The 24,690-nt window shown below is 38.0% G+C and overlaps 1 protein-coding gene across 7 annotated transcripts in view; it reads right to left on the bottom strand.

Moving 5' to 3' along the window:
* Positions 1-24,690, bottom strand: part of EMCN (endomucin) — a 174,790-nt gene that overhangs the window by 46,314 nt on the left and 103,786 nt on the right. For 6 of the 7 annotated variants that reach the window (XM_078148958.1, XM_078148955.1, XM_020988289.2 and 3 more), the window contains exons 6-8: positions 24,631-24,663; positions 5,627-5,683; positions 4,958-5,002 (exon numbers count right to left, since the gene is read on the bottom strand). In XM_078148958.1, the coding sequence (XP_078005084.1) occupies positions 4,958-5,002; positions 5,627-5,683; positions 24,631-24,663 (135 nt within the window). The remainder of the gene's footprint in view (positions 1-4,957; positions 5,003-5,626; positions 5,684-24,630; positions 24,664-24,690) is intronic. The other variant, XM_078148956.1, reaches the window with a different exon arrangement.

The raw sequence follows: 24,690 nt of genomic DNA, 5'->3' as shown, positions 1-24,690 counted from the left end.
TCCAGAGCTTGTGAAGTTCTTCACATGGGACTATTTGAGTCTTTTAAATGACTTCCAAAAGAAGTTGGTCTAAATATCCCAGCAGAAAATAAAAACAAGCAGATAGGGAATACTTATTCTCCACACTATGATATGCAGTTAAGTAAAATAATAAAAGGATTTGTTCCCCTTAATTTTGTATGCCCTTAATAAAAGGATTTGTAGGGGCAAGTAGGTGGTGCAGTGGATAGAGCACCGGTCCTGGATTCAGGAGGACCTGAATTCAAATCCAGCCTCAGACACATAACACTTACTAGCTGTGTGACCCTGGGCAAGTCACTTAACCCCATTGCCTAGCCAAAAAAAAAAAGGATTTGTTCTGTAAAACTTGGACTCAGTTAAAAGGCTGCACCTGAGGACCTAGAAGGCCGTATGTGACCTTGAGGCTTCAGGTTCCCCACCCCTGGCTAGTCTATGAATATATGTATCTCAGATGGACACTGTGAATTGACCTTCAACTGAGCCCAGAAATGAATGGGAGAGGGGCTAGATTGGATTTGAGAAACTGTGTAGTATTTTTAATAGTCCCAAACTTCTCCCTGATACCAAATCTCATCTTTTTAATAGCACATTCTTCCAGTGATGCAAGGCTACAGAGCACCACACTGTCTGGAGATTTAATTACAAGTCATGCAAAGCATATTGGAAAGGCACAGGGAGCCTGATTCAGCTACAACATATTACCTGTGAAGAATTGCTCTGGAGAAGTGCCCTAAAGGATATATACCAAAGAAAAGGAGGCTGGATACCAGAATGGGCATGCTCCTTTAAGAAGAGCAGGGGAACACTCAAAATTACTTGACCTGGCAATAACTATGAAAGACAACAGCAAAAAAGGTCTTTCCCCCCACTATGTTGAAGTAAAGAGAAAGACGATCAGACAGCTGTGCATACTGGATGGGATGATGACAACAGATAAAGAGAAGACAGAACTACTCAATCCTTCTATTTTGCTTCTGTCTTTACCAAGGGGAATGCTATTCATGTGAAAAGGATAGAACTATAGGAAATGGAGAGTTGGCTCCCAAGTTAAGTTGCAAGGTAATAAGAACACTTTGCTGCTTTCAACAAGTTAAAGTTGATAGACCCAGAAGAGCCATAGAGGGTGTCTCCAAATTCTTAGCTCAACCTGAAGCTGCACTAAGATTTTAGAGACCACCTGTATATCCATGAATGATGAATAAAATAGCAGATGTGATTCCTGAGCTATTGTCAGTGGTCTTTGAAAAACTGTAAAAAATGGAAGAGGTGCCACAGGTCTTAGAGATAGAAATGTGTCCCTAAAGAAAGAGTGGAGTCTTCATTGATTTTGACTTTGATTCCTGGCAAAAATTCTAGAATGTCTTATTAAAAGAACAGATAGTTTGTGGTATTTAAAAAGTGAAGTAGTTTTCCCCTCTTATTTTTTTATTCTTTATTACAGGTGAAATGGCTTTGTGGGTAGAGAGATATATTTGGAATGAGGGTGGTATGAAAACAAAAGATATCAAAAATTTAAAAAAAAATCCTTTAAACCTATAAAGGGAGAGACAATAATCACCAAGAACAAGTATGATGTCTTTAAGAATAGGTCATGCCAGTCTCTAACATCACTTCTTTTTTCTTTTAACAATATTACTTGACTAGAACGTCAGGGGAATGCCAAAGACATGGCATATCTTTATTTCACAAAAGAATTGGACAAAACTCTCATACCTTTCTTGTGGATAAAATAGGAAGATGTAGCCTAGATGCTAAAACAGTTTGGTGGATGCAGAAATGGTTGAATGACCCGTGGATATATCTCTGTTTCTATATATTCATCCATCCATTCATCCACCCACTCATCCATCCATCTATCTATCTATCTATCTATCTATCTATCTATCTATCTATCTATCTATCTATCTATCTATCATCTATCTATCTATCTAATCTGTCTAATGGAGTGCCCCAGGGATCTCTTTGGCTTTGGGGCTAGTAACTATTTTTTTACTGGTAATGTCAATGAAAGGATGACTGTCATATATAGTTTTAGGAGGTATTAAAATTCTCTCACTCTGTTTCTGCTGCTGTCTGTCTGTCTGTCTCTATCTCTCTGTCTCTGTCTCTCCCTCTCCTTCTCCCCCCAGCCCCTATTTCTCTCTCTCTTTCTGTCTTCCCCTGGTGCCAAATCTACAAGATGACACAAAGTGAGGAAGGCTGATTAATGTCACAGATGTTACAATCAGGATCCAAAAACAATGGGCTAAATCTAAGGAACTGAAATTTAATTGGAATAGATGAAAGCCCTGAACTTGGGTTTATAAATTGTTTGAGTATAGGATGGTACAAATGTAGCCAGAGGACAGCTTTATGTAGAAAAAGACCTGGAGTTTTTATGAAATACAGGCCCAATTTTTGAGTAAACAGTCTGGCTTGGGAATCACTGGAACTTAGGCTACCTTGAGAGTGGCAGAAGGCCCAGAAAGCCCAGAAGTTGGCAGGGGATGGTCCTGCTACTGCTGGTTGTTTATTCTACCTTAGGTAGGCCACATCTGTATTTTGTGTTCATTTCCTGGGAGTCACATTTTAGGAAATAGAATGATAAAATGGGAGCAAGTTCAAAGGGGAGAAATCAGGATGATATAAGGATGAGAAACTGAGCCATATGAGGATTGATTGAAAGAAAAAGAGATGCTTAGTCTGCTGAAAGTGTGAGGGGCTATATGACAACCATCTTCAAGGATAGGAAGGAGTATCATGTGAATAAGAAGTTAGACTTATGCTGCTTGGTCTCAGAAACCATAACCAGGAGTAGAAGTTATAGTGAGGCCAAGCTAAAGAGAAGTTTCCTAATTTTCTCAGCAGGCAGTGAGTTACCTCTCCTTAGAGATACTCAAGCGAAGACTGAACAGCCATTTATTGGGTCCATTTTATGAGGGACTCCTGTTCTGATATGAGTTGGACCAAATGCTCAACATCTCAGTTCTAAGATTCTATTGTTTTTTGATTCTATAGTTGTTATTTCAGATTAATCCACTTGATGTCAGCCTTGTAACCTTTCTGGGGGAAAAATAGTTTCCAAGCAGAAGGGAAATCTATCACTTTCCTCCCTGCACCAGTCCTCCAAATAATTCTTAGCTCCTCTTCAAAAAACTGGAGTAGGGCTAGGGTACTTACAGCTGGAAAGGAATCTAGGTACAGGATTCTCCAGCAATGTAGATTTGCTCATAGCTCAGATGATGTTAGAGGTAATTTAGTGATTGTACATGTATAGCACAATTGGGCATTGTTTCTAGCACAACTCAAGACTTCTAAAGAAACAGGTTTCCCCCCACCCAAACACACACACAAATGGTGCCCCTTCAAAGGAAGAGAAGGCAGGAAAGGAAACAAGATATAGTCTCAATTCAGTGAAAAATTAAGATTATGCTTTTAATGTTCAGGAGAAAATGACTTCTGTTAAAAACAAAGGAATATTCCTGCAACAATTTGGATCAGTAAGATCAGTAAGAATTTTTCTGCTAACTTCCTTGTCAGAATGGGACAGTTTTTTTTGGGTTGTTTCTTCGTCATAATTTTTCATGGGATATTTCCCAGGTAAGAGAAATAATTCTGAGAAAAGGCTTATGCAATGAAGAGTAGAGTGTGTGTGTGTGTATGTGTGTGTGTACATATATACTCATTTTACATACACACACATATATGTATATATACATACATACATGTGTATATATGATGTGTATGCCTGTATACATGTGTTTGTTTGTATGCATGCGTGTGGTATCAGAGAAACACAACCTTTTCTGTTCTATTGTCATATTTTCCAAGCCTTAGATAGTCCTGGCAAAAAAAGACTTCTTCCCTCACCAGGAAATGAGAATATCTACTTAGGATTGTTTATACTTCACTGTAAAGGCTAGGCACCTTGTAAGCCTCTAGGTTGAATTGACTGGAATTAAAGTAAGGTCATCAATATTCATGAAAATCTATGAATGAAAACATGCCCAAGTTAACAGGTATGTTTGGATTTCACTGGGACCTTGTTGGGAAATGAAGCCATTCCTGTCTTTCATGGGGCACTTAAGCAGTACAGTGGATAGAACACAGGAACTGGAGCCAGGATGACTCTGAGTTCAAATCTGGCCTCTGACACTTACTAGCTGTGTGACCCTAGGCAAGTCAATTAACCTCTGTTTGCCTCAGTTTTCTTATGGATATAATAGCAGCACCTACCTCCCATGGAGGTTGTGAGAATCAAATGAGATAACCGCAAAATGCTTAGCATAGTGCCTGACACATAGTCGGGATGTATGAATGTTAGCTATTATTACTGCAGGTGCAAATACTTGGATTAAATTAACAATTTATTGTCCTTCACTCTATGTAACAAGAGCTCCAATTCATGAATTTTCTAATTATTCTTACTTGCTCCAGACATTAGTTACTTAGCTCCAGACATTTAAAAGTAAAATGTACAAATTCTATGAACCCATACATCCATTAAAGGGAAATAATCAGAAAGGTTTTGTATGTGTGTGGACGTGTTAAACCGAAGGTCTGTTAATATTCACTTATACATGGCTTTTGGGGTTTGCACTCTATGGGACATCTGTGTTCTGTCATATCAATTCAACCTTCATCTTTGGTAGTAATTGCAGTGCCCTAGGGTGAGAGAGCAATGCAGATTGGATGCTTGTTAAGCCTTACCTCCCTCTGAGGGGATTCTAACAGCAGGGATGTTAGATTGGTTTTATAATGGGGTCTTTGGTTCACTTAGGTTGGAGATAAGGCTACCTGGGCTCTAACTGCTCCCCTTATGCTGGACATACTCACCAACACACACACACACACACACACACACACACACACACACACACACACACACACACACAGGATACCACCTTTTCCTGACCACACTGCCTTTTTCAAGGAATAAAGATTCATATTTACTCACTGGAATAAGAGGAGTTGGTCACAAGGGAGCTTGTGTTTCCAGAGTCTGTCATTTGAGAAAGAGAGAAAGAGAGAGAGAGAGAGAGAGAGAGAGAGAGAGAGAGAGAGAGAGAGAGAGAGAGAGAGAGAGATATTGTATCTTGAGTTAGCACAAATGTTCAGTGATAATTGTGGTTTCATGGCCTCATCCCATTATAATGGCCCATTTAAGCCATTTCTGGAATAAAGCTTACTTATTACTAAGACCCTAGCTTCTTCCTCCATCTTCCCTACTCCACCCCCCCACCCCCTAGGGCCTATGTTAGATAGAAATTCTCCTATAGGAGAACTACCTAAGCTATTAGAAATGACTTGGGTCATGTATGCCCGCAAATGGTGAATTTTGTTCTTACAGACTCAGAGACAGGCCCAGGAATGTTTATGGGATTCCTGGGGAGAATGGATGAGAAAAATACTGAATCTGAGCGGCCGTGCTTGCCACTTAAGTCACTCCTGGCCACTGCAGGCAAACACAGGAATATCTGGACAATGCAACTCAGGCAGAAATTTTTCTTCTCTCTGTAATATTTCCATGGAATCATCCCATTCTGAAAGACTTATAGCTTTATTCTAAAGAAGGGGGGAAAGGAGGGGGGGTCATAATTCCCATTCCAGACATAGAGAAACAGACCTTTGGAGCTTCCCTGTTCCTTGACGTAGGGGGTGGTAGTCATTCCTAAAGTATTTTCTGTGGAAAGAAAACAAACTCAGAGTCACCGTATGCCTCCTAGTTCATCTCTTTGCAAGTTTAGTTTTGGGGTTGCATGCCTGTGAAACTGGTTTCTTAGACTGGATTGATAATAGCTAGATTTCGACTTACTTCTACTGTTGCTGCTGCTATTGCTGATACTACTACTACTGCTGCTACTGTTACTACTATTATTGCTGTTACTACTACTACTGCTGCTACTGTTGCTGCTATTGCGACTACTACTTTTGCTACTGCTACTACTGCTACTGTTACTACTACTGTTGCTTCTGCTGCTTCTACTACTGTTACTGTTACTACTGCTACTATTACTACTACTACTATTATTGCTACTGTTACTACTGCTACTATTACTACTACTACTATTATTGCTACTGTTACTACTGCTACTATTACTACCACTATTGCTTCTACCACTACTACTTCTGCCGCTGTTATTACTATTATTACTATTACTACTGCTGCTGCTGCTACTGTTACTACTACTACCGTTACTCTTACTACTACTGTTGCTTCTGCTGTTGCTACTTCTACTACTATTACTACTGCTACTGTTACTACTACTGCTACTGTTACTACTACTATTGCTGCTACTGTTACTTCTATTGCTACTGTTACTGCTATTACTACTACTACTACTGCTGCTGCTGCTGCTGCTACTACTACTACTACTACTACTACAAGCTAACATTTATGTAGCACTGTGTTATGATAGTGATGACAGTAGATTTCTGGGGCAGCTAGGTGGCACAGTGGATAGAGCACTGGCCCTGGATTCAGGAGGACCTGGATTCAAATCTGGACCCTGACATAAAACACTTACTAGCTGTGTGACCCTGGGCAAGTCACTTAACCCCGTTGCCTAACAAAAACAAAACAAAGCAAAAAAACAAACAAACGGTAGATTTCCATAGGTCTTTATAGCTCACGATGCATTTTATTTCATTTGCTCTCCACAGCAACTGTATGAGGTAGGAAGTACAAGCATTATTATCCCTATTATATAAGTAAAGAAACTGAGCTTCACCAAGGTAACGCCAATTAAAAAAACAATCAAAAAAGTTATCAGCTTCTTATTATGTACCAATTATTGGTGTAAAGCCATAGACATAGAAAGATAAACATGAAATAATACCTGCCCCCCAGGAGCTTACATTCTACCATTTTCCCAAAGTCCCCCAGCTGGCAGACTTAGGACTCACAATCAGGTTTTTCTGATTTCAAGGTCATTAATCCCTCAAACCAGCATCTTTGCACATTTGTTAATACCATGTACCACTGGGTGGTGAGACTTTTTCACTTATTTCAGAGTATTTAAGATGGAAAAGAACTCACAGGACCTCAGATTTTGTACTTGCTCTTGGGTTCAAGGAGAAAAAGTTGGAAAGTGAAATTCCAGTTGAAAGATGTTGGGGGAGAATGGGAACTCAATTTATTTACTTTTTCCTGACAAAGCTTATCGAATGTTAGAGGAGCTACCGTGCAGGCAATTTTCAGCAATCAGTAAGAGACTACTAAGTCTTAGGACATTGGGGCAAGCAAGTAGCTCTCTGCCTTTAGAAGAACTCCTGGTGGGAATGAATTCTCGCTTCATTTAACCTGTAATCTGCAATTTACTTGATTAAATTTAAGATAATTCCTTTTATGCTCTCCTTACTAGAACTGGACTCTTGTAACTCATCACCATCTACATGGTGCCCTATGAATTAAAAATTAAGTTTTATTTGAGTCTAGAAATCTTCCCCTCCCCTTCAAACTAAATACTCATAAATCTACATTATTGGTAAGGAGATGGAGTTGTGAATTCAACTTTACCATAAGGAGATCTGGTTGTGAATTCAACTTTACTAAGAGTTGGTATTAGTTGAAAATCAAAAATAGATCCAAAACATTCCTCACAGAGATGAACCCGGCCTACATAGCTCCCTCGATCTTCCAAGTCATTAGACTTCTTCACGAAATGCAGATGATAAGAAAGCCTAAGTTTCCAAGGACAATGATAGCTAATTAGTCAGTGCATGTTAACAAAGTGCCTATTATCTCTTAGGGGCATTGGAATATCAAGGATGTATTTCCAGACTAGATTATACTACCTTCTATAACACATTGTTCCCCTTTCTTTATCTTTCCAAATTTATATTTAAAGTTACATAGAGTTCTATTAGTTTGCAGGTGGCGTTTGCTTTGTCTCTTTTGGGGGTGGGGGTGGTGTAAGTGTTCAGATGTCATTTTCCCATCTGCCTGCCAGGCTACATCCTCTAAACTATAATCTACTAGAGGACAGGACTTTTGCTTTCAATTTCATTTGTGCTACTTATAACCCTGACTAGTCCAAACAATCAAATTGATTTACAAAGTGATTGTAAATGACAATGGCTGCAAGGCTGAGGACAAGACCACATTAACACATCAATGAGACCCCTCGGGCTTGCTATGTGTTTTAGCCCTTTCTCTCTGTGCCACCCACAGCCTGGCACACAGTGCACTCCCGTGCATTTTTGACATCTGTGGGGGAAGAATATTGTTTAGAGCCTGTATCCTTCTTGCCATGCAAAAGATCTGTGGGAGGAAGCTAGATATATGCCCATAAGAACAAAGAAAAATGTCAGGCTAGTGCTCCAAGCAGGCAGAAAGAGAGAATAATATATGAAAAAGCATGGCTAACTGAAACTTCTGCACTTTTCATTGCTGTTTCCAGAGTCAAATGTCTTAGGGAGAGATGAATGCTCTCTAAGCTGTGTTTGGAGAGAACAAAATGTCTGGTTACATTAATCAACAGGACAAATCCTCAGGGGATTTCCCAAGGGTTAACTTTCAGGACCCCAATGTACTACCTTTAGGCAATAATGTGAATTTGAATCACACATCAAAATTCAAACAAATTTATTACTAGCTCATAGCCAGGTTGAATGACATTTCTAGCACTGAGTAAAAATGACTTGGTTGAAGGTACATCTCCATACTCTCTTGCTTGCATTACCCCCCTTCTTCCCCCACCCCAGCTATGACCCAGTGACCAGAGGCAGTTGCTTTAAGTCTAGAGGAAAGGAAATAGAGTCAATTTCCTCTTATAAAGAGGGCAAACCTATCTTAGTGAAGGATGCATCTGCATTTCAAGCACTTTACCTGGAGCTTCCTAGTAGACAGAATCATGGTATTATCTTAAAGGGAAATAGTTACAGGTGAATGATCTTTGTATGTCTTATTGTTAGTTCTATAACTAAGTAAGAAAGGGCTTTTTGTTTCAGGTACATAGAGATACTACCTCTATGAGACGATGCTGAAATTACCATTCTCCTGTTTTGTGATCCTTGACTGGCCCAAAATCTCCACAGGGGTTGTGGGATAACAGTAAGGATAGGAGGAAAGGCAGGCCCAGGCCTGGCTGACAAAATTCTGTTATGCTTTTAATGGTACATAGGGATGCATCTTGATTATTTTTGTATGTCTTATTCTTGGAGCCATAAATGGAGTGGTTTGGAATAGGGCTTTTCTCTAGATGTCAATACCTAGGGTCATAGTACTACCTTACTTTTTTTTTTTTTGTGAGGCAATTGGGATTAAGTGACCAGCCCAGGGTCACAAAGCTAGTAAGTGTCAACTAAGGTTGGATTTGAACTCAGGTCCTCCTGACTCCGAGGCTAGAGCTCTATCCACTATGCCACCTAGTTGCCATTTAAAAAAAATAATAACCTTATATTTTTGTGAGGCAATTGGGATTAAATGACTTGCCAAGGGTCACATGGCTAGTAAGTGTCAAGGCTGGATTTACTCAGGTCCTCCTGACTCAAAGGCCAGAGATACCATGTAAGTCTAGGGGTCTAAGGGCTGTCATGTTCCCACCTCACATTCCTCCTGTCAGTCAATAGTAAATATGTATTTGTTAACCATTTATTACATACCAGGCATTGTTATAAATTTTGGGGTTACAAAAAAAGGAAGGAATAGCCCCTGCTCTCAAGATACATACATTCCAATGGAAGAGACAACATGTGAAAAACCTGGCAAATACAACATACATATATGTGATATATATTATTTGTTAGATTAGATGGAAATTAATTTGAGAGTGGAAAACTCTAGCAGCTGAAGCAATCAGAATATTCCTCCTGCAGAAAGAGAGATTTGAGTTGAGTCTTGGAGGAAGCAAGAGACACTGAGAGGTGGAGATGAGGGGGAAGAACATTTCATACACGAGGGGAAAATCAGTGCAAAAAAATAGAAAGTGAAATGGAGCATCATGCATGAGGAATAGTAAGTAACTGGGTTACAGAGTTTGTGGAAAAGAGTAAAGTGCAATAAGATTGGAAAGATAGGATGGGAAGGGGTTATGAAGAGTTGCAAATACCAAAAGGGTGCATTCACATCAGATCCCAAGGGAACATGAAATCACTGAAGTCCATTAAGTAAGAGAGGTAAACATGGTCAGACCTATGCTTTAGAAAAATCCAAAGTCCCTCCTCACTTCAACCTGTCTTCTACTAAGCTTCCAAGGTGACATAGCTATCATAGATGGTTAGCTCAAGTGAGTTTTTTTTTCTTAAGCAAAGGAGCTGCTAGATAGGGAGAGGTTGATGACAAGATCAAATAGGGATCACAATGGGGCAATCTGCTAGAGATGATGGGAGGGGATGGGGTGTATGGAGGGAAGATGACCTAGGTAAGGAAAATTTTCAGATTTTTCAGATCTCTTAGAACCAGAGAACAAAGTAGAAATAGACACCGGATACATCTCAAAAGAGAACCCAAGATGAAAACTCCCAGGAACATCATAGCTAAACTCTAGAGCTTCCAGGGCAAAGAAAGAAAATACTATAAACAGCCATAAAAGAGAATTCAAGTTCTGAGAAGCCATAGTAAATTAGGTCACACACAATTTAGCAGCTATTACTATAAAAGAATGTGGAACTTGGAAAATCATATTACAGAAGGCAAAGAATATATACTTACAGACATATATCACTTACCCAGCAAAACTGAGTATAATGTTACAGGGGCAAATGTATCTTTGATTCAAATAGAGACCTTCCAAGCATTCCTGCTGGAAAGACCAGAGTTGCTGAGAAACTTTGTAGTTGAAACACAAGAATGAACAGAAACATTAAAAGATAAATATCAATGAACAATGATAAAGGGCAAATCAAGGATGAGCTGCTTATATTTTAATAAGGGGAGATGATACACATGTTCCCACTGATCCCTATCATCATGAAGGTTCATAGAGGGAGTTCAATTAGTCAAGGTCTGGGAATGGGTCTGTTACGTCTTAATGACAATAAGAAAGAATGGAAAAAGAAGAAGAGGGAGACACTGAGGGTGGTGCATAGAGGAAGGAGGGTAAGGAAGGTTAAGGAAAATTATCTTATATAATCAGGGTTTAGAAGCAGACAAATACAAATAAAGATGACAGGGTTGGGGGGTAGTAGTTAACATTTGAACCTCACCCTTATCTGAATTGGTAAAAAGAAGGAAGAACAGACACACGTGTATGCACACACACACACACACATACATACATACTCAACAGAGAGATAAGGTAGAAAGGGAAAGGGGGGCGGAGGAGGAATTAGAGGGAGGACAGATTAAGGCAGAGATTAGTTGTAAACAAAACAAATTCTAGCAATGTACAAAAAATATTTTTAGCTCTTTTCAAGGTGGCAAAGAGTGGGAATCTGAGAGTGTGTGACTACATTGTGGAATGGATGAACAAGGAAGTTATGGTATGTAAGTGTGATAGAATACTATCGCGAAGAACTCGTATCAGTGTAATGACCAACCAGAATGCCAGAGGATTAATGAATACCTCCCTCCTGGTAGAAAGGTGAAGGATTCAGAATGAATAATGACATATGTTTTAGGACATGGCCAATATGGAAATCTGTTATGCTTAACCACATATGTCTTTAATGGGCAAGAAGGTATATTTGGATCTGGGTTGATTAAAACTATCTATATCTATATCTATATCTATATCTATATCTATATCTATATCTATATCTATATCTATATCTATATCTATATCTATATCTATATCTATATCTATATCTATATCTATATCTATATCTATGTGTATGTATATGTATACAAGCATACATTTATGTAAATAGTGTAAGTATATGTGTATACACACAAACATACATATCTATATAGATGCATAGAAACACACACATATGTGTCTCAGAAACTCTGATCAACACAATGAACAACCACAATTCCTGAAGACCCATGATGCAACATATTACCTGCTTTTGACAGACAATTGGGGGAATCAGAGCACAGATTGACATGCGCGCACGTGCACGCGCACACACACACACACACACACACATGATATGTCCAGTGCAAAATTTTATTTTGCTTGACTACGCGTACTTGTAATGGTTTTTTTTCCCTTACTTTCTCAATCAGAAACAGGGGTATGGAAGTGAGAGGGAGAGAAGGCTAATCTTTGTTTGAAAATAAAATGTAATTACAAAAAAAAGGATAAGACAAGGTTCTCAACTGAGAATATCAGAGAGGGGATGATGTGAGAGGTCTGATGAGAGGCAAGAAGGTTTGAATAGTTGCTATGGAGAGTGGGATAGTGATCAATTAGGACACAGTTGAATTTTGCCTTGTTGCATTGAAGGTTCAGTTGAGATTAAATAACATAAATTCATAACAGACTCACTCAGCAGAATTTCATTATTTCCTCCACTTCTCTTCAACACCATGAATAGGAAGGAAGCAGATGATGAGGGTGATTCAGGATAAAACTTGGGAAGATATAATCAGTTTCATAGGGTTAGGTTGATGCACTGAAGGATTGGGCTAGGGAAGAGAGAAGTGTGTAGTCAGTGCGGGGGTGCTAGCTTGAAAAAAAAACAGAGGGTTGGAGAAAATGAAGGTCATGGTGAGGATGAAGAACAGGGTTGGGAATCATAAGGCATAGTGAAAGGTGGAAGGCTAAAATATAATCAGATATAGGAATTACAAAGTTCATGAACATGGACATGAAACATTTGTGGATGATGGAAAAATCAAGTATATGACCATCATTTTGTATAGTTGAGGTGGAGTGGAAGAGGTCGTATTAATAAAACAGATTGAGGAACTGCAAAGTTAGGAAGTTTAAGGGAGCACCAATATGCAAGAACCTTAGTATGAGGGCAGGGGATGAGAAGGGAAGAAAGACCATGAACCAAGCACTAAACTCATTGAGGAAAAAAGAGAGTATCAATAGATAATAACCACCAGGGTCTGAATTGTTTGAACAGATTGCTTTGTGAAGGAGCTATAAGGGGAGTCTGGAATTGGCAATTGGGAGCAAGGAGTATTATAACTCTCTAATCATGACCTGTGATTCAGGGAGTATGAAAGGCAGTAGAGCTACTTTTGAAATGGGAAACAGTCATCAAGAGGGAACCAGATCTCAGTGAGGGGCAGAAGATGAAAGGACATTTGTTGGTTATGGGGCAGGCATTCTGGGGGGCTCAGTAGCAAGTGTGGGAAGGTATGGAGTGGAGTGGATGAAGTAGATAAGAGCAAAGAAAGAGCTAATTAGAAACGGGGAATGGAATTTGCAACATGACAGCTGTTGGGGGCTCAGGATCACTGATATGGCACAAGTACAAGGACTAACCACTGAGTACTTAGTTTAGGCAGAATATCAATGGCTGGATTTAGATGCATTGAGGATAGTACATGATTAGTCTGTTTTAGGTCTTTCCTTGACGTTCACCTAATCTATCCAGTAATAGGTGGTGATGTTGGGTCCTGTGGGGCCTCAGAAAATCCACTTAACAGCAGGCAGGACCAGGTAAAGGTATGAAAGATGGCAGGTGGCTTATTTTCTCTGGAGAAAGTCTTGATGTGACATAGTTTTCCTCAGAAGGTAATGGTCTCACCAATGGTCTTCCATGAAAGTCTGGCTGACTGCTTGTCAGATATGTGGTAGAGAGGATGCTTATTGAGGTATGGATGAGATCAGTGGCCACTCACATTATAATTCCATGTTGCAACGAGCTCAAGATGAAAATACCAAATAAAGTTACAAAGACAATAGATGTGGGTGATTCATGAAGTCAACCATCCCCAAATTAGGTGTCTGCTCTGTGCCAGACACTGTGCTACCTCTGGAGACACAAATATAAAAATTAACTAGGTCCCTGCTCTTGAGGAGCTTACATTCCATTGGGGGAAAATGCAATTTAAACAAAGGCAAATAAGTACTACACACACACACACACACACACACACACACACACACACACACACACATATGCATATATACACATATGTATATATACCTATATGCATATATACACACATATATGTATATATGGCAGTGATTTGCCTGGAAGAAGACAGCCAGTCTTTCAGTTCATGAGTCCATCCATTTGAGATGGTTTGAGGCTAAACTGAGAGGGCAGAGAGTAGCTTTGAGGAACAGGAGCCCTTGCAGTAGAGAGGAATGACTGCTATGAACTCAGAAGAGCATTAACCAAAGCAATTGAGAATCAAATTGTAGAGACAAGAGAACCATGGAAACTTAGCATGAGAGCTCTTCAAAGAAAGAAAGGACTTGCAGATCCCAAAGTACCAGGAGTTAGGAGTTGCCTTTATGACTGACTCCCTTTGTACTCTTAGTTTGAGACCACTCTTCCCATGGATATTGTGTATATTTGTGAGAAAGTGTATCTCATCTTTGGTGATGGTGGGGAGGATGTTTTGTAGCTACTATTATTACACCACCCAAGCAAATTCCTTTGTGACTCTTATCTGATTGTTAATTTTGATGGGAAACAAACTGCTAGGGGCTTGTGAGCTCTAGTGTTGAGTGTATCCTCACTCATCTGACATTTCCAATCTATTTCAAGTCCTTCTTATAATATCTTCACAATACTTCTCATTCATATAAAGTTTTCTCTACTCACACCAGTAACCCTGGTGCAAATTGTCATCCTTTTTATTACAATAGCCTTCTGTAAGGCTTCCATGTCTCAAGCCTCTTCACACTCCATTCCATCCTCCACTTGGCTGCCAAAATGACTTTCCTGAGTTTCAAGTCTGCCCATATTGGGCATCCCTCCTCTATAAATTGCAGTGGACTCTTTATTACTTCTAGTATAAAATATAAAATTCTCTGCTTTGCCCATTACAACCTAATATATCCCTACCTTCCCAGTCTTATATTTCACTCTCTTCCATGTACCTTCTGATCCAGCAATGACCTTGAAAAAGACACTCCATCTCTTAACTCCAGACATTTCACTGCCTATCCCTTCCTGGCATAGTCTCCTTCCTCATCTCTGCCTTTGCTGTGAACCTAAGTGACTAGGAGAATGGTGATTATCTTGACAGTAATAAGGAAGCTAGGAATAGAGGAAGGTTTGATGAAAAAGACAATGAGTTCAATTTTAGTTGTGTTGAGTCTAAGATGCCAGTGAGACATCCAGTTTGAAATATCTAATGGGTAATTGGAGAAGTGAGATGGGAAGTCAGGAGAGATATTAGGATTGGATGAATAGATCTGAAAATCATATGCACAGAAACCCTAATTGAATCCATGGAGTCTAATGAGATGTGTGTGTGTGTGTGTGTGTGTGTGTGTGTGTGTGTGTGTGTTTAGAGGGGGGTGTGAGTAAAAGTGCAACCAGTGCTGGAAAGGGTGACTAGAGATACAGTGTCATTAGAAGGAGGCCAGGTCTCATTGAGAGCCAGAATATGGGAGAAGCGAGTGAGGAAAATGTTTAAGATGAAAGCAAGTTTGTTAACTATGGAGCAGGCATTTCAGAAGGCACAGTGGACAGGATGTATACATCCTTGGACTGGGATATGGCAGGGAGCATGGTTGAGGGAACGGGAGAAAGAGAGCAAACAATGGAAGATGAAGAACAAGTTTCACACAATAATAGCCAAGGGTTCAGAATCATTGGAATGGGGAAATTATTGATAAATATCAGGCTTTGAACTCTAGAGTCATTGCTTTTTCCCTGTTTAGTCCAAAAAAGATTAAATAACATTTCCAAGGTCATAAAAATGGTGAGTGGCAGAGCTGAGACTCCAACCCAGTTCTTCTACTCCAAAGCCATTTCTATATCTACATCATCATGCCTCCTCCATTCAAAAGAAGACTCTGAGAATTAAGAAGATAGTGATATCTTAGTGAGTCACTTTTCTCTGAGTCTTCATTTCCTCTCCTGTAAAGTGGGGATAATAAAACTTGCCTTCCCTTCTGTGAAAATCAAAGGAAATGATCAATGTAATGTGCATCGCCAACCTTAAAGTTCTGTAGAATTGGCAGCTATTATTGCTACTAAATAACAGCTAGCCAGGTGGCTAGTTGGATATTTTAGTAATAAAATTTGATGGAAAATTCACCTCCCCAAAGCCTGATTACAATGAGTTAACATGTAACTCAGTGAAGCTAGTCTAGCAGAACTGCTTTTCCACCCCAACCTTTCACTACAACTTAATTCCAGCCCTCACTGGGCCATGGCCAGACTTTTGTCCTGCCACTGGACTCCCATGACTCTGGAGGAGAATGAGGCTGATGACTGCACAACTCTGCCTCATTTATATCCAATTCATGTGCAAGTTGAGATATCCTCCTCCTGATATCATTGGAAGTCTTCAAGAACAGAGAAACAACAAACAATGGATTCCAGTCTCATCTAAAACCTACTCACATGCCCACATGCTTTTCCATTGCCTTTTGGGTGAGCCACAGCTTTCATTCTTTGGAGATAAGTTCACCCCATATATGGTGATTATCTCTTGAATTTTGGATGCTACTCTTTGACTATGCTTAAGGATGTGTCCTGTAACCCTTTGAGATTTCTGCTTAAGTGGACTGAAAAGGAAAATCAAATGAATAGTTTCTCTACTTTTACTGGATTCTTTGGGTGGGCTATATTATCCAGTAAACTAAATGCAGTAGGAATTTCTTTTCCCTAGTGCTTATTTAGTTACTTTTCCCTGTGTTCTATCAAAGACAACAAGAGGTGTCTTTTCAAGAGCCCCTGAACTGGTCCTACTTTGTTTGGTAAAGACAGAGAAAAAGGGATAGTGAAGACCACTTCTCAATGGCTGACATCTTTCCATTGTCCTCTAGAGAAGCACAGGCTCTGGCTAGCTGGCCATCTCCTAATGAAACAGTTTGTCCTTCAGTGCTTAGCAATTCTGCCTCTGAAGAAGAAGCAAGAAACTGGCCACAGAATAATCTGGAATGTAGTTCTAGCTGGCTGAATGTAGCATTTAATAGATAATGGCTTTAAAAGGGGTTCTGAAACATTTGTGTATGTGTGTGTGTGTGTGTGTGTGTGTATGTGACCCCTTTTGTAAGGCTGTTCAAATCTATGTACTTCTTTGCAAAGTGATATTTTTAAATACATAAAATAAAATCTAAGGTGTCCCAAAAGTCTTAGAGCAATTTTCTGTTATTAAAAGCTTATAACTGCACTAAGACTTTGGCAACATTCTCTACATAGGATTACAAAATAAACCAATTATATTGAAATAAAAATATACCTTTTTCCCCCTATCCAAGTTCAAGGCCTTCCCTCCTCCCCACTCCCACCCCACTCTCATTCCTGAAATCTATAGCTCAAGTTTAGAACCCCTGCTTCAAAGCTAGACCCTTAGCACATATGTCACAGTGGGCAGAAAGATGGGAGCCCCCAGGATACTTTTACAATTGGGCATGGCTCCTGCTAGCACGCACCTTCAACCACAACAATTGATCACATGTGAGCTTTGCTCTTTGGAAAGGAATGAATGGGGAGGTCTTCAGAGAATAATCTATCATTGTGATGCAATTGCAGTTCTCCATCTATCATCTTCTTTTTTGAAAAGGTCAAATGTGATTATCTATATATAGTTACAGTTAATTCAGAAATGGTAGAGTTCATGCTTGAGTGACATTTCAGACTGCCAGAATTTCCCTTGTGCAATAATTTTTTTTGATGGAAAATTGAAGGATAGGAACTGGAGTTTTTATTTCATTAGTATAGAGAACTACTGGTCTGAAAACTCTTTACCAATGTAGGTCAGCATTTTCTCTGCAATTTATAGTCTTAGAGGGTTACCTAGGGTCCGAAGAAGTTGGGTCTTGCCTGGGATGACAATGACTTGGAAAACTGGTCAAGGAGAGATAATTTAAGAATCATAAGATGATTAAAAAAATGACCATTAAAGAAAGAAAGAAAACATAGATGCCCACATTCACACAATCATAAATGAAAGCTGTCCAGCTCTGTTAAGACCAGAGAGCAAATGAAAATAAAAAAGAAACACCCCAATGGAAAATTCCAGGAATGTGGAGACTAAAATTTCCCAGTACCTGGAATGTTTCTCCCTCCCGACTTTAGAATTGTAATTTTCGAGACTCAGATCATGTCTTATCTTCTGCAGAAGACCTTTCCCTAGATTCCCTTCCATCTACTGTCTGTCTGTCTGTCTGTCTGTCTATCTATCTATCTATCTATCTATCTATCTATCTATCTATCTATTCATCCATCCATCCATCCATCCATCCATCTGTCTGTCTGTCTGTCTATCTACCTACCTACCTACCTATCTTGTATGCACTTACTTATTTTTATTTTTGTTTGTAGCATTAGAATGTCTTGTTGGAGCAAAGATTGTATCTTTTCCTTTCTTTGTGTCCCCAGTGCTTAGCACAGTTCCTGGCACATAGTAGGCACTTAATAAATGCTTAGAGATTAACTGACTGAAGGTAGTAGTAGTGAAAGGATATTGTTTTGCATTATTGGATCAATATTGAGTTGTGAAGATAAAATGAGATAATTGTAAAATGTTTAGCATGATGTCTGGATCATAAGGTTATATAGAGATTAGCTATTGTTATTGTTATTAATATTATTATTGTAAAATTAATGTATGAGCTGTATTTATGTAAATGTCAGGGCCAGCCTTTGGCCCTGATAGAACCATATGCTTTTTTGAGGCCTTGTTGCCCTTTAGGACAATTCCTACATGCGATAGTAAGTGCATAGAATTTTATAGATAGAGGTGCTTTCCTTTAGTGTAAATTTTTATGAACCTATTAAAGTACAAATCCCTCTGGGAGTGGTTGCACTTTTAGCTGATAGCGGTCACTTACATTACAGAAAGAATGAATTTCAAAGTCCTTTTCTGAGAACAGGTGTTGATAGGAGAAATAGAGGAGAAAGCAAATGGGCATCTGAGGAAGCAGCTAATACAGGTTGAAAAGGGGGAAGGCACAATGAGATTGGCAGGTGTGTTTGAAACAAACTGGTCTAATTGCTTACTGTTCTTTGTTGTTGTGGGTATCTATCCTTTGGACATGTCACTAATAGAGGGTATGGCTAAATCAGAAAACTGACTGATTTGCATGACATTATAATCACATGTTTACTGTCTGTGTGACCTCCTCACATCACAGCTTTCCTAAAGACCATTCAGAAACAAAGTTAGACAAGCTCCTTCACATAGATGTCCTGGGATAATGTGCAGGGCCAACTTGCCATTCTTCATGGCTAAAAACTATGTTTCTCTTCCTACTGTTTAGAACAAAAATCAAATTTACTTCCTTCTTAAATCACCTGATGGATTGTAGAAGTAGCCTGATGAACAGGAAAGAGTCTAAGAACCCAGTTTTGAGTCTTGGCTGTACTATTAAACCAGAGATTCTTCACTTTTTTTTTTGGTTATGGAAATTTTGGGCAGTGTGGTGAAGCCTATGGACCCCTTCTCAAAATCATGTACAAAATTAAAAATGTAAAATTACAAGGGAAATCAATTATACTGAAATATAGTTATCGCAATAATTTTTAAAGTTGAGTTCATAGACTCCAGGTTATAGACCCCTGTCTTAAGCAATTTACATCATTTTACCATCTGCAAAGTAGAAAAATGTGACATTGGGAGTATCATTTCAATTTTCTGAGTCTCCATTTCCTCATTTGTAAAACAGAGACAACAATTTTAATCATCCAAATAGGTGAGATTTTGTGCTTTAAAAATCTAGAGGACAAATTGGCTCAAGAGAGATGGGAAGTTTCTGAGAATGAATGCTGAGGCCTGAAATAGAAACAACTGCAGTGAGGAATAAAAAGACATTAGCAAAAAGAGACCTATGTAGAGAAAGATGGAGAATGAATGAATGAAAAAATGCTTCTTAAGCATTTACTATGTGCAGGAATACAAATAGAAAAGTGATTGAATCCCTGCTGTCAAGTCCCTGTTCACTCTCTAGAGAGGGAGACAATGCATATAGAAGTTTTCAGCTGTAAGCCAGATGGAAAGTCCAAGTGGTCCTTAGCAGTCCTTAGCAGCAGTGGTGTTGATGATAAAAGCATTTTCTTTAACGTCATTTCCATTGACAAAACTACATCTGTTTATACATCTGACCATTCCAAAGGACTTTGGAGGCAAGAACTTTCTTTTCCAGGTCTTCAGTAGCTGTGGCTTTGGCATCATGTTTACACAAGGGTTACTTCCCAGACAATGGCTACATGGGACAGTCTGGAAGCAGAACTAATGGTCTGGGATGGGGTCGCCTGACTTTTGTAGGGCCCCTGGGCTTACTTGCTGGTTAGTGGCAGTTGGTTGGCAATTGGTATTGTGTTAGCTGATATTGGTCCCCTTCCCATAGGATGTTTCACCTGGATGATGGCTTCTGGAAACAAGGTTGGGCTAGTGGTGGGTTGGGGCACTGCCATTTCCAGCTTGGGTGCAGGTTCTTGGGTTGTCTTCACTAGGATCTGAGGGGAGATGATGGTTGAGGTGGTAGCAGCAGTTTGACTTTCCCAGCACATGCTGCATCCTCTCTCTCTTTAAAGATGCCTTACCTACCTACTTCAGCTATGTGAGCACCCCTGTCCTGCCAGTTAAAAATGAATGCTGGATCATCAATTAATTTAGATTTTAAATAAACTTTGTAAAAGACAGAACCAAATAATGAACGCAAAATGTGGCACAATTCTATACAATACTGTAAGAATAACATCAGGAAAAGTGAAGCTTAGGATGAATCAAACTGCAAACAGATAATAAGGAAAACAAAAATGGCTTTCTCATTCATTTATTTATTTGGCTTTGTTGGTTATAAAACTAAAATAGACAATGAAGAGAAGAAAAAACTACTTAATTCTTTGTCTCCTCTATTGAGGAAAATTGTGTGTGTGTGTGTGTGTGTGTGTGTGTGTAAGGGGAGGGTATGGTCTGTATGACATGCAAGGTTTATAAGAATTCCTGATTAAATGAAACAAAGCAAAAACAATAAATGATAAAAGAGCTCTGAAAGTTAAAAAGAATTATAAAGAGAATAAATAATTTAGAACAAATTGTAGAAATCTTTATCCAATTCTTTACGATAATTAGAATGGATCAAACCGAGCTAAATGACTCCATGAGACATCAAGAAATATTAGAATATAAGCATAAGATTTAAAAGAGAGTAATAAAATGTAAGATATTTACTATAAAAAAAACCACAACTGACTTGGAAAACAGATAGAGGAGAGAAAATGTAAGAATTATCAGATAACCTGAAAATGAAGACCACACAATAAATCTGGATGCCATAGTTTCAGAAATCATAAATGAAAGCTGCCCAGATCTATTAGAATTGGAGGACAAAGTGAAAATAAAAATAATCTACCAGTCATCTTCTGGAAGAAACCCAAATTGAAAAATTACAGGAATGAATGAGTTCAAGTACCAAGGAACCACAGTAATCATTGCACAAGACTTCATAGCTAGTACTCTAAAGAAAAGAAATCTTAGACTATGGTATTCTAAAAGGCAAAAATAAAGAATTATAAACAATTATAAAATAAAAATTATAAAAATAAAAACAATAGAATTATAAAAATCATAAAGCAATTTTCTATGAAAGATAGTATAATGCTACCAAAAATGGAGCTTTAATGGAATATAGAACTTTCAAGTATTCCTGATTAAAAATCAAAGCTGAGTAGAAACTCTGAAATGCATATGGAGTCAAGAAAAACCTGGAAAAGTAAAAGTATTTTTAGCAATTAGAAGAGGAGAAATGAAAATGAAGTGCTTTGATTTTACTAAGAGGACAAAAGACAACTGTTTTTCTTCCCTCTAATGTTTCTAAGTGTCAGGGAGGGAGTCACATGAAACAAAAACAGGACTTGAGGCTTTTTTTTTCTCTTTTGATGGTGTTGAGAGGAAAGAAAATATAGGTATAAGTTAGGGAAGAAATGAGGAAGAAGGGAGAAGCTTACTATTTTTCATAATTGGGTGGTATGAGAAGAATATTCAGACATGGAGGAAGAGGTGAGAGGAGTGTGCATCACATGACCTTTGCCATTATCTTGACTGGACAAAGAATGTTTCAACACACATATACACACGAAGAGTTTGGTGCAACAGACAATGTGGTACTAAGATTTGTTAAACTTAGTGGAGAAACAGGTAGGGACAAAGAGAGGGTAGAGTTAGAGTTGGGGAGGGAAGGGTGAAAGGAAAGAAAGGAAATAATTGAGTCTGACAGGGGAAGAAAAGAGGGCCAATGAATAGAAATGGATTGCTTAAATGATATGTTACTAGTGTTTATTAGATTTCTTCTCTTTCACCCCCTTTTTTTTCTTTTAGCAGCTGTGCATGGCACCTTTACAAATTTGTCATGTGTTATTCATTAAAACCTTGTAAATAAAAGCAGAAAAGCAGAAATATTAAACACATACTTTACTAACCACAAAGAAATAAAAATTACAATCAGTAAAGGGCACTGGAAGAAAGGATTTAAAGATAAATGGAGATCAAATAACAATCCTAAAAAATTGATGGGTCAAAGAAAAAATGGTAAAAATAATCAATAATTTCATTATACAAAACTATATTGATTACATAAAGCTACAATAATGAACTATTATAGCAATATACCTAAACTTTTGAGATGTAGCTAAAGCAATCTATAGTGATGTATTTCTATCTCTAAACACTTTGGCTACATATCTTTTTATGTCTCTCAACAAATTGTCAATTTCAAAAAAAAAAAGAAAAATGAGAATTCATAGCAAATGAAGAGGAAATAAAAATAATTACAAAGTATTTTACACAATTAAATGCAAACAAAATTGATAAATGAAATGGATGAATATTTGTAAAAACATAAAATGCTTGGGTTAACAGAAAAAGAAATAAATATTTTAGATAAGCTAATCTCAGAAAAAGAAATTGATAAAGCCATAAGAGATCTCCAAAAGGAAAAAAAAACATTCCCCCAAAAAAACAGACCTGAGAGATTCACATGTGAGCTCTATCAAACATTCAAAAAACGATTATTTCTAATACCATTGGGAAGATAAGAAAAGAAGAGTCCATATGAAACTCATTTTATGAAGCACATCTAATCTTGATTGCTAAATCAGAAAGAGACAAAATAGAGAAAGGAAACTAAGAACCACTATCCCTAAAAACATTATTGAAAAAATATTGAAATAAATATCAGTAAGAAGGCTATACTAACATATTGAAAAGGTATAATGCCGATTCAATGTTAGGAAAACTAGAGACATAAAAGTCTATATTAACAAAAACAATAAAAACCACATGATTAAATTAACAGATTCATAACAAAAAAAACTTTCTACAACATGTAACACCCTTTGTTAAAAATATTCTAAAGCATGAGAATAATTGGAGCATTCCTCAGTATGGCAAATAGTATACATAGAAAACCAAGAGCCAGCAATATCTGTAATGGAGAAACTTGAGAGATCTTATTCTAATAAGATCAGGGATAAAGCATGGGTGTCATTGCATAAAATAAAATACCATAGTGTCTTGCACATAGTAGGTCCTATAGAAATGGTATTCCTTTCCCCTCCTGTATTCCATTATCATCACCATTATTTGACATAGTTCTAAAAGTGCTAGCTGCAGCAATAAAAGAAGAAAAATAAATTGAGAGTACAAGTATAGGCAAAGAGCCAATAAAATTATTATTTTCTGCAGAAGGTCTACTTAAGAGAAACATAGAGTGAATTAAAATTAATTGAAAAAATTAACACCTTTAAAAACATAACCGTATTTAAAGCAAATCCATTTAAATCATCCACTTTTCTTATGTTACCAATAAAGAGAGATATAGAAATTGAAATTCAATCAAAATGATTATAAAATGTATAAAAGTTATGGAAATTACCTACCAAGACACACATAGGAATTGTATAGGTACAATTACAAAGCACTTTTTACAAAAGTAAAGACAAAGAGTTATTAATTTATCATGATTGGAGTCAATATAATAATAATGCCAATATTAAATTAAACTTATTCTGTTTGGCCTCAGAAGGCAGAGCTAAGAGTATTGAAAGGGGTGGGAAACCTGCCTCCTTGAGGCCACATGTGGCCCTCCAGGTCCTCAAGTGTGGCCCTTTGACTGAATCCTAACTTCACAGAACAAATCCCTGATTCAGTCAAAGGAGCTCACTTGAGGACCTAGAGGGACACATGTGGCTTTGAGGCTTCAGGTTCCCCACCCCTGGAAGAAACATGTTGAAGCTTGATGTAGCAAAATATTTAGATTGTGAGTTATCTTATATCTCAGGAGGTAGTAGATTCCCCCTAACTTGGAGGTCTTCAAGCAGAGGCTAAATGATGATATGTTGTGGGTATTTCTATAGTCAAGTGACTTTCCAAAGCTGAAAGAAATTCTAAAGTGGTTCAGAAGACCAGTAGAAGGGATTTCATTTCAACTGTAGGTGGATTAGATGATCTCTGACACCCTTTCTAACTCGGTAGTTCTGTAGGATTTATGCTATCTATCTTCCAGCTTTGATATAACAATCAAGTGACATACACAAAGTACTTTGTAACATTTAAAGTTCTACATAAATATCTGATAATATTTTGATTAAATCATTTCAATCAATAAGCTTTTAACTATGAATGTGCTATAGAGAAATCAGAAGACTACTCACCTGACTTTTTTGTGGGTGATGTCAAAACGTAGCCTAAGGAGAAAGAGAGAGAGAGAGAGA

Source organism: Phascolarctos cinereus, unplaced genomic scaffold (assembly GCF_003287225.1).
Source record: "Phascolarctos cinereus isolate Bilbo 61053 unplaced genomic scaffold, phaCin_HiC Scaffold_9;HRSCAF=440, whole genome shotgun sequence".
Taxonomy (NCBI): domain Eukaryota; kingdom Metazoa; phylum Chordata; class Mammalia; order Diprotodontia; family Phascolarctidae; genus Phascolarctos; species Phascolarctos cinereus.
The sequence above is the reverse complement of the archived record's forward strand: the minus strand, read 5'-3'. Positions and strand labels throughout refer to the sequence as shown.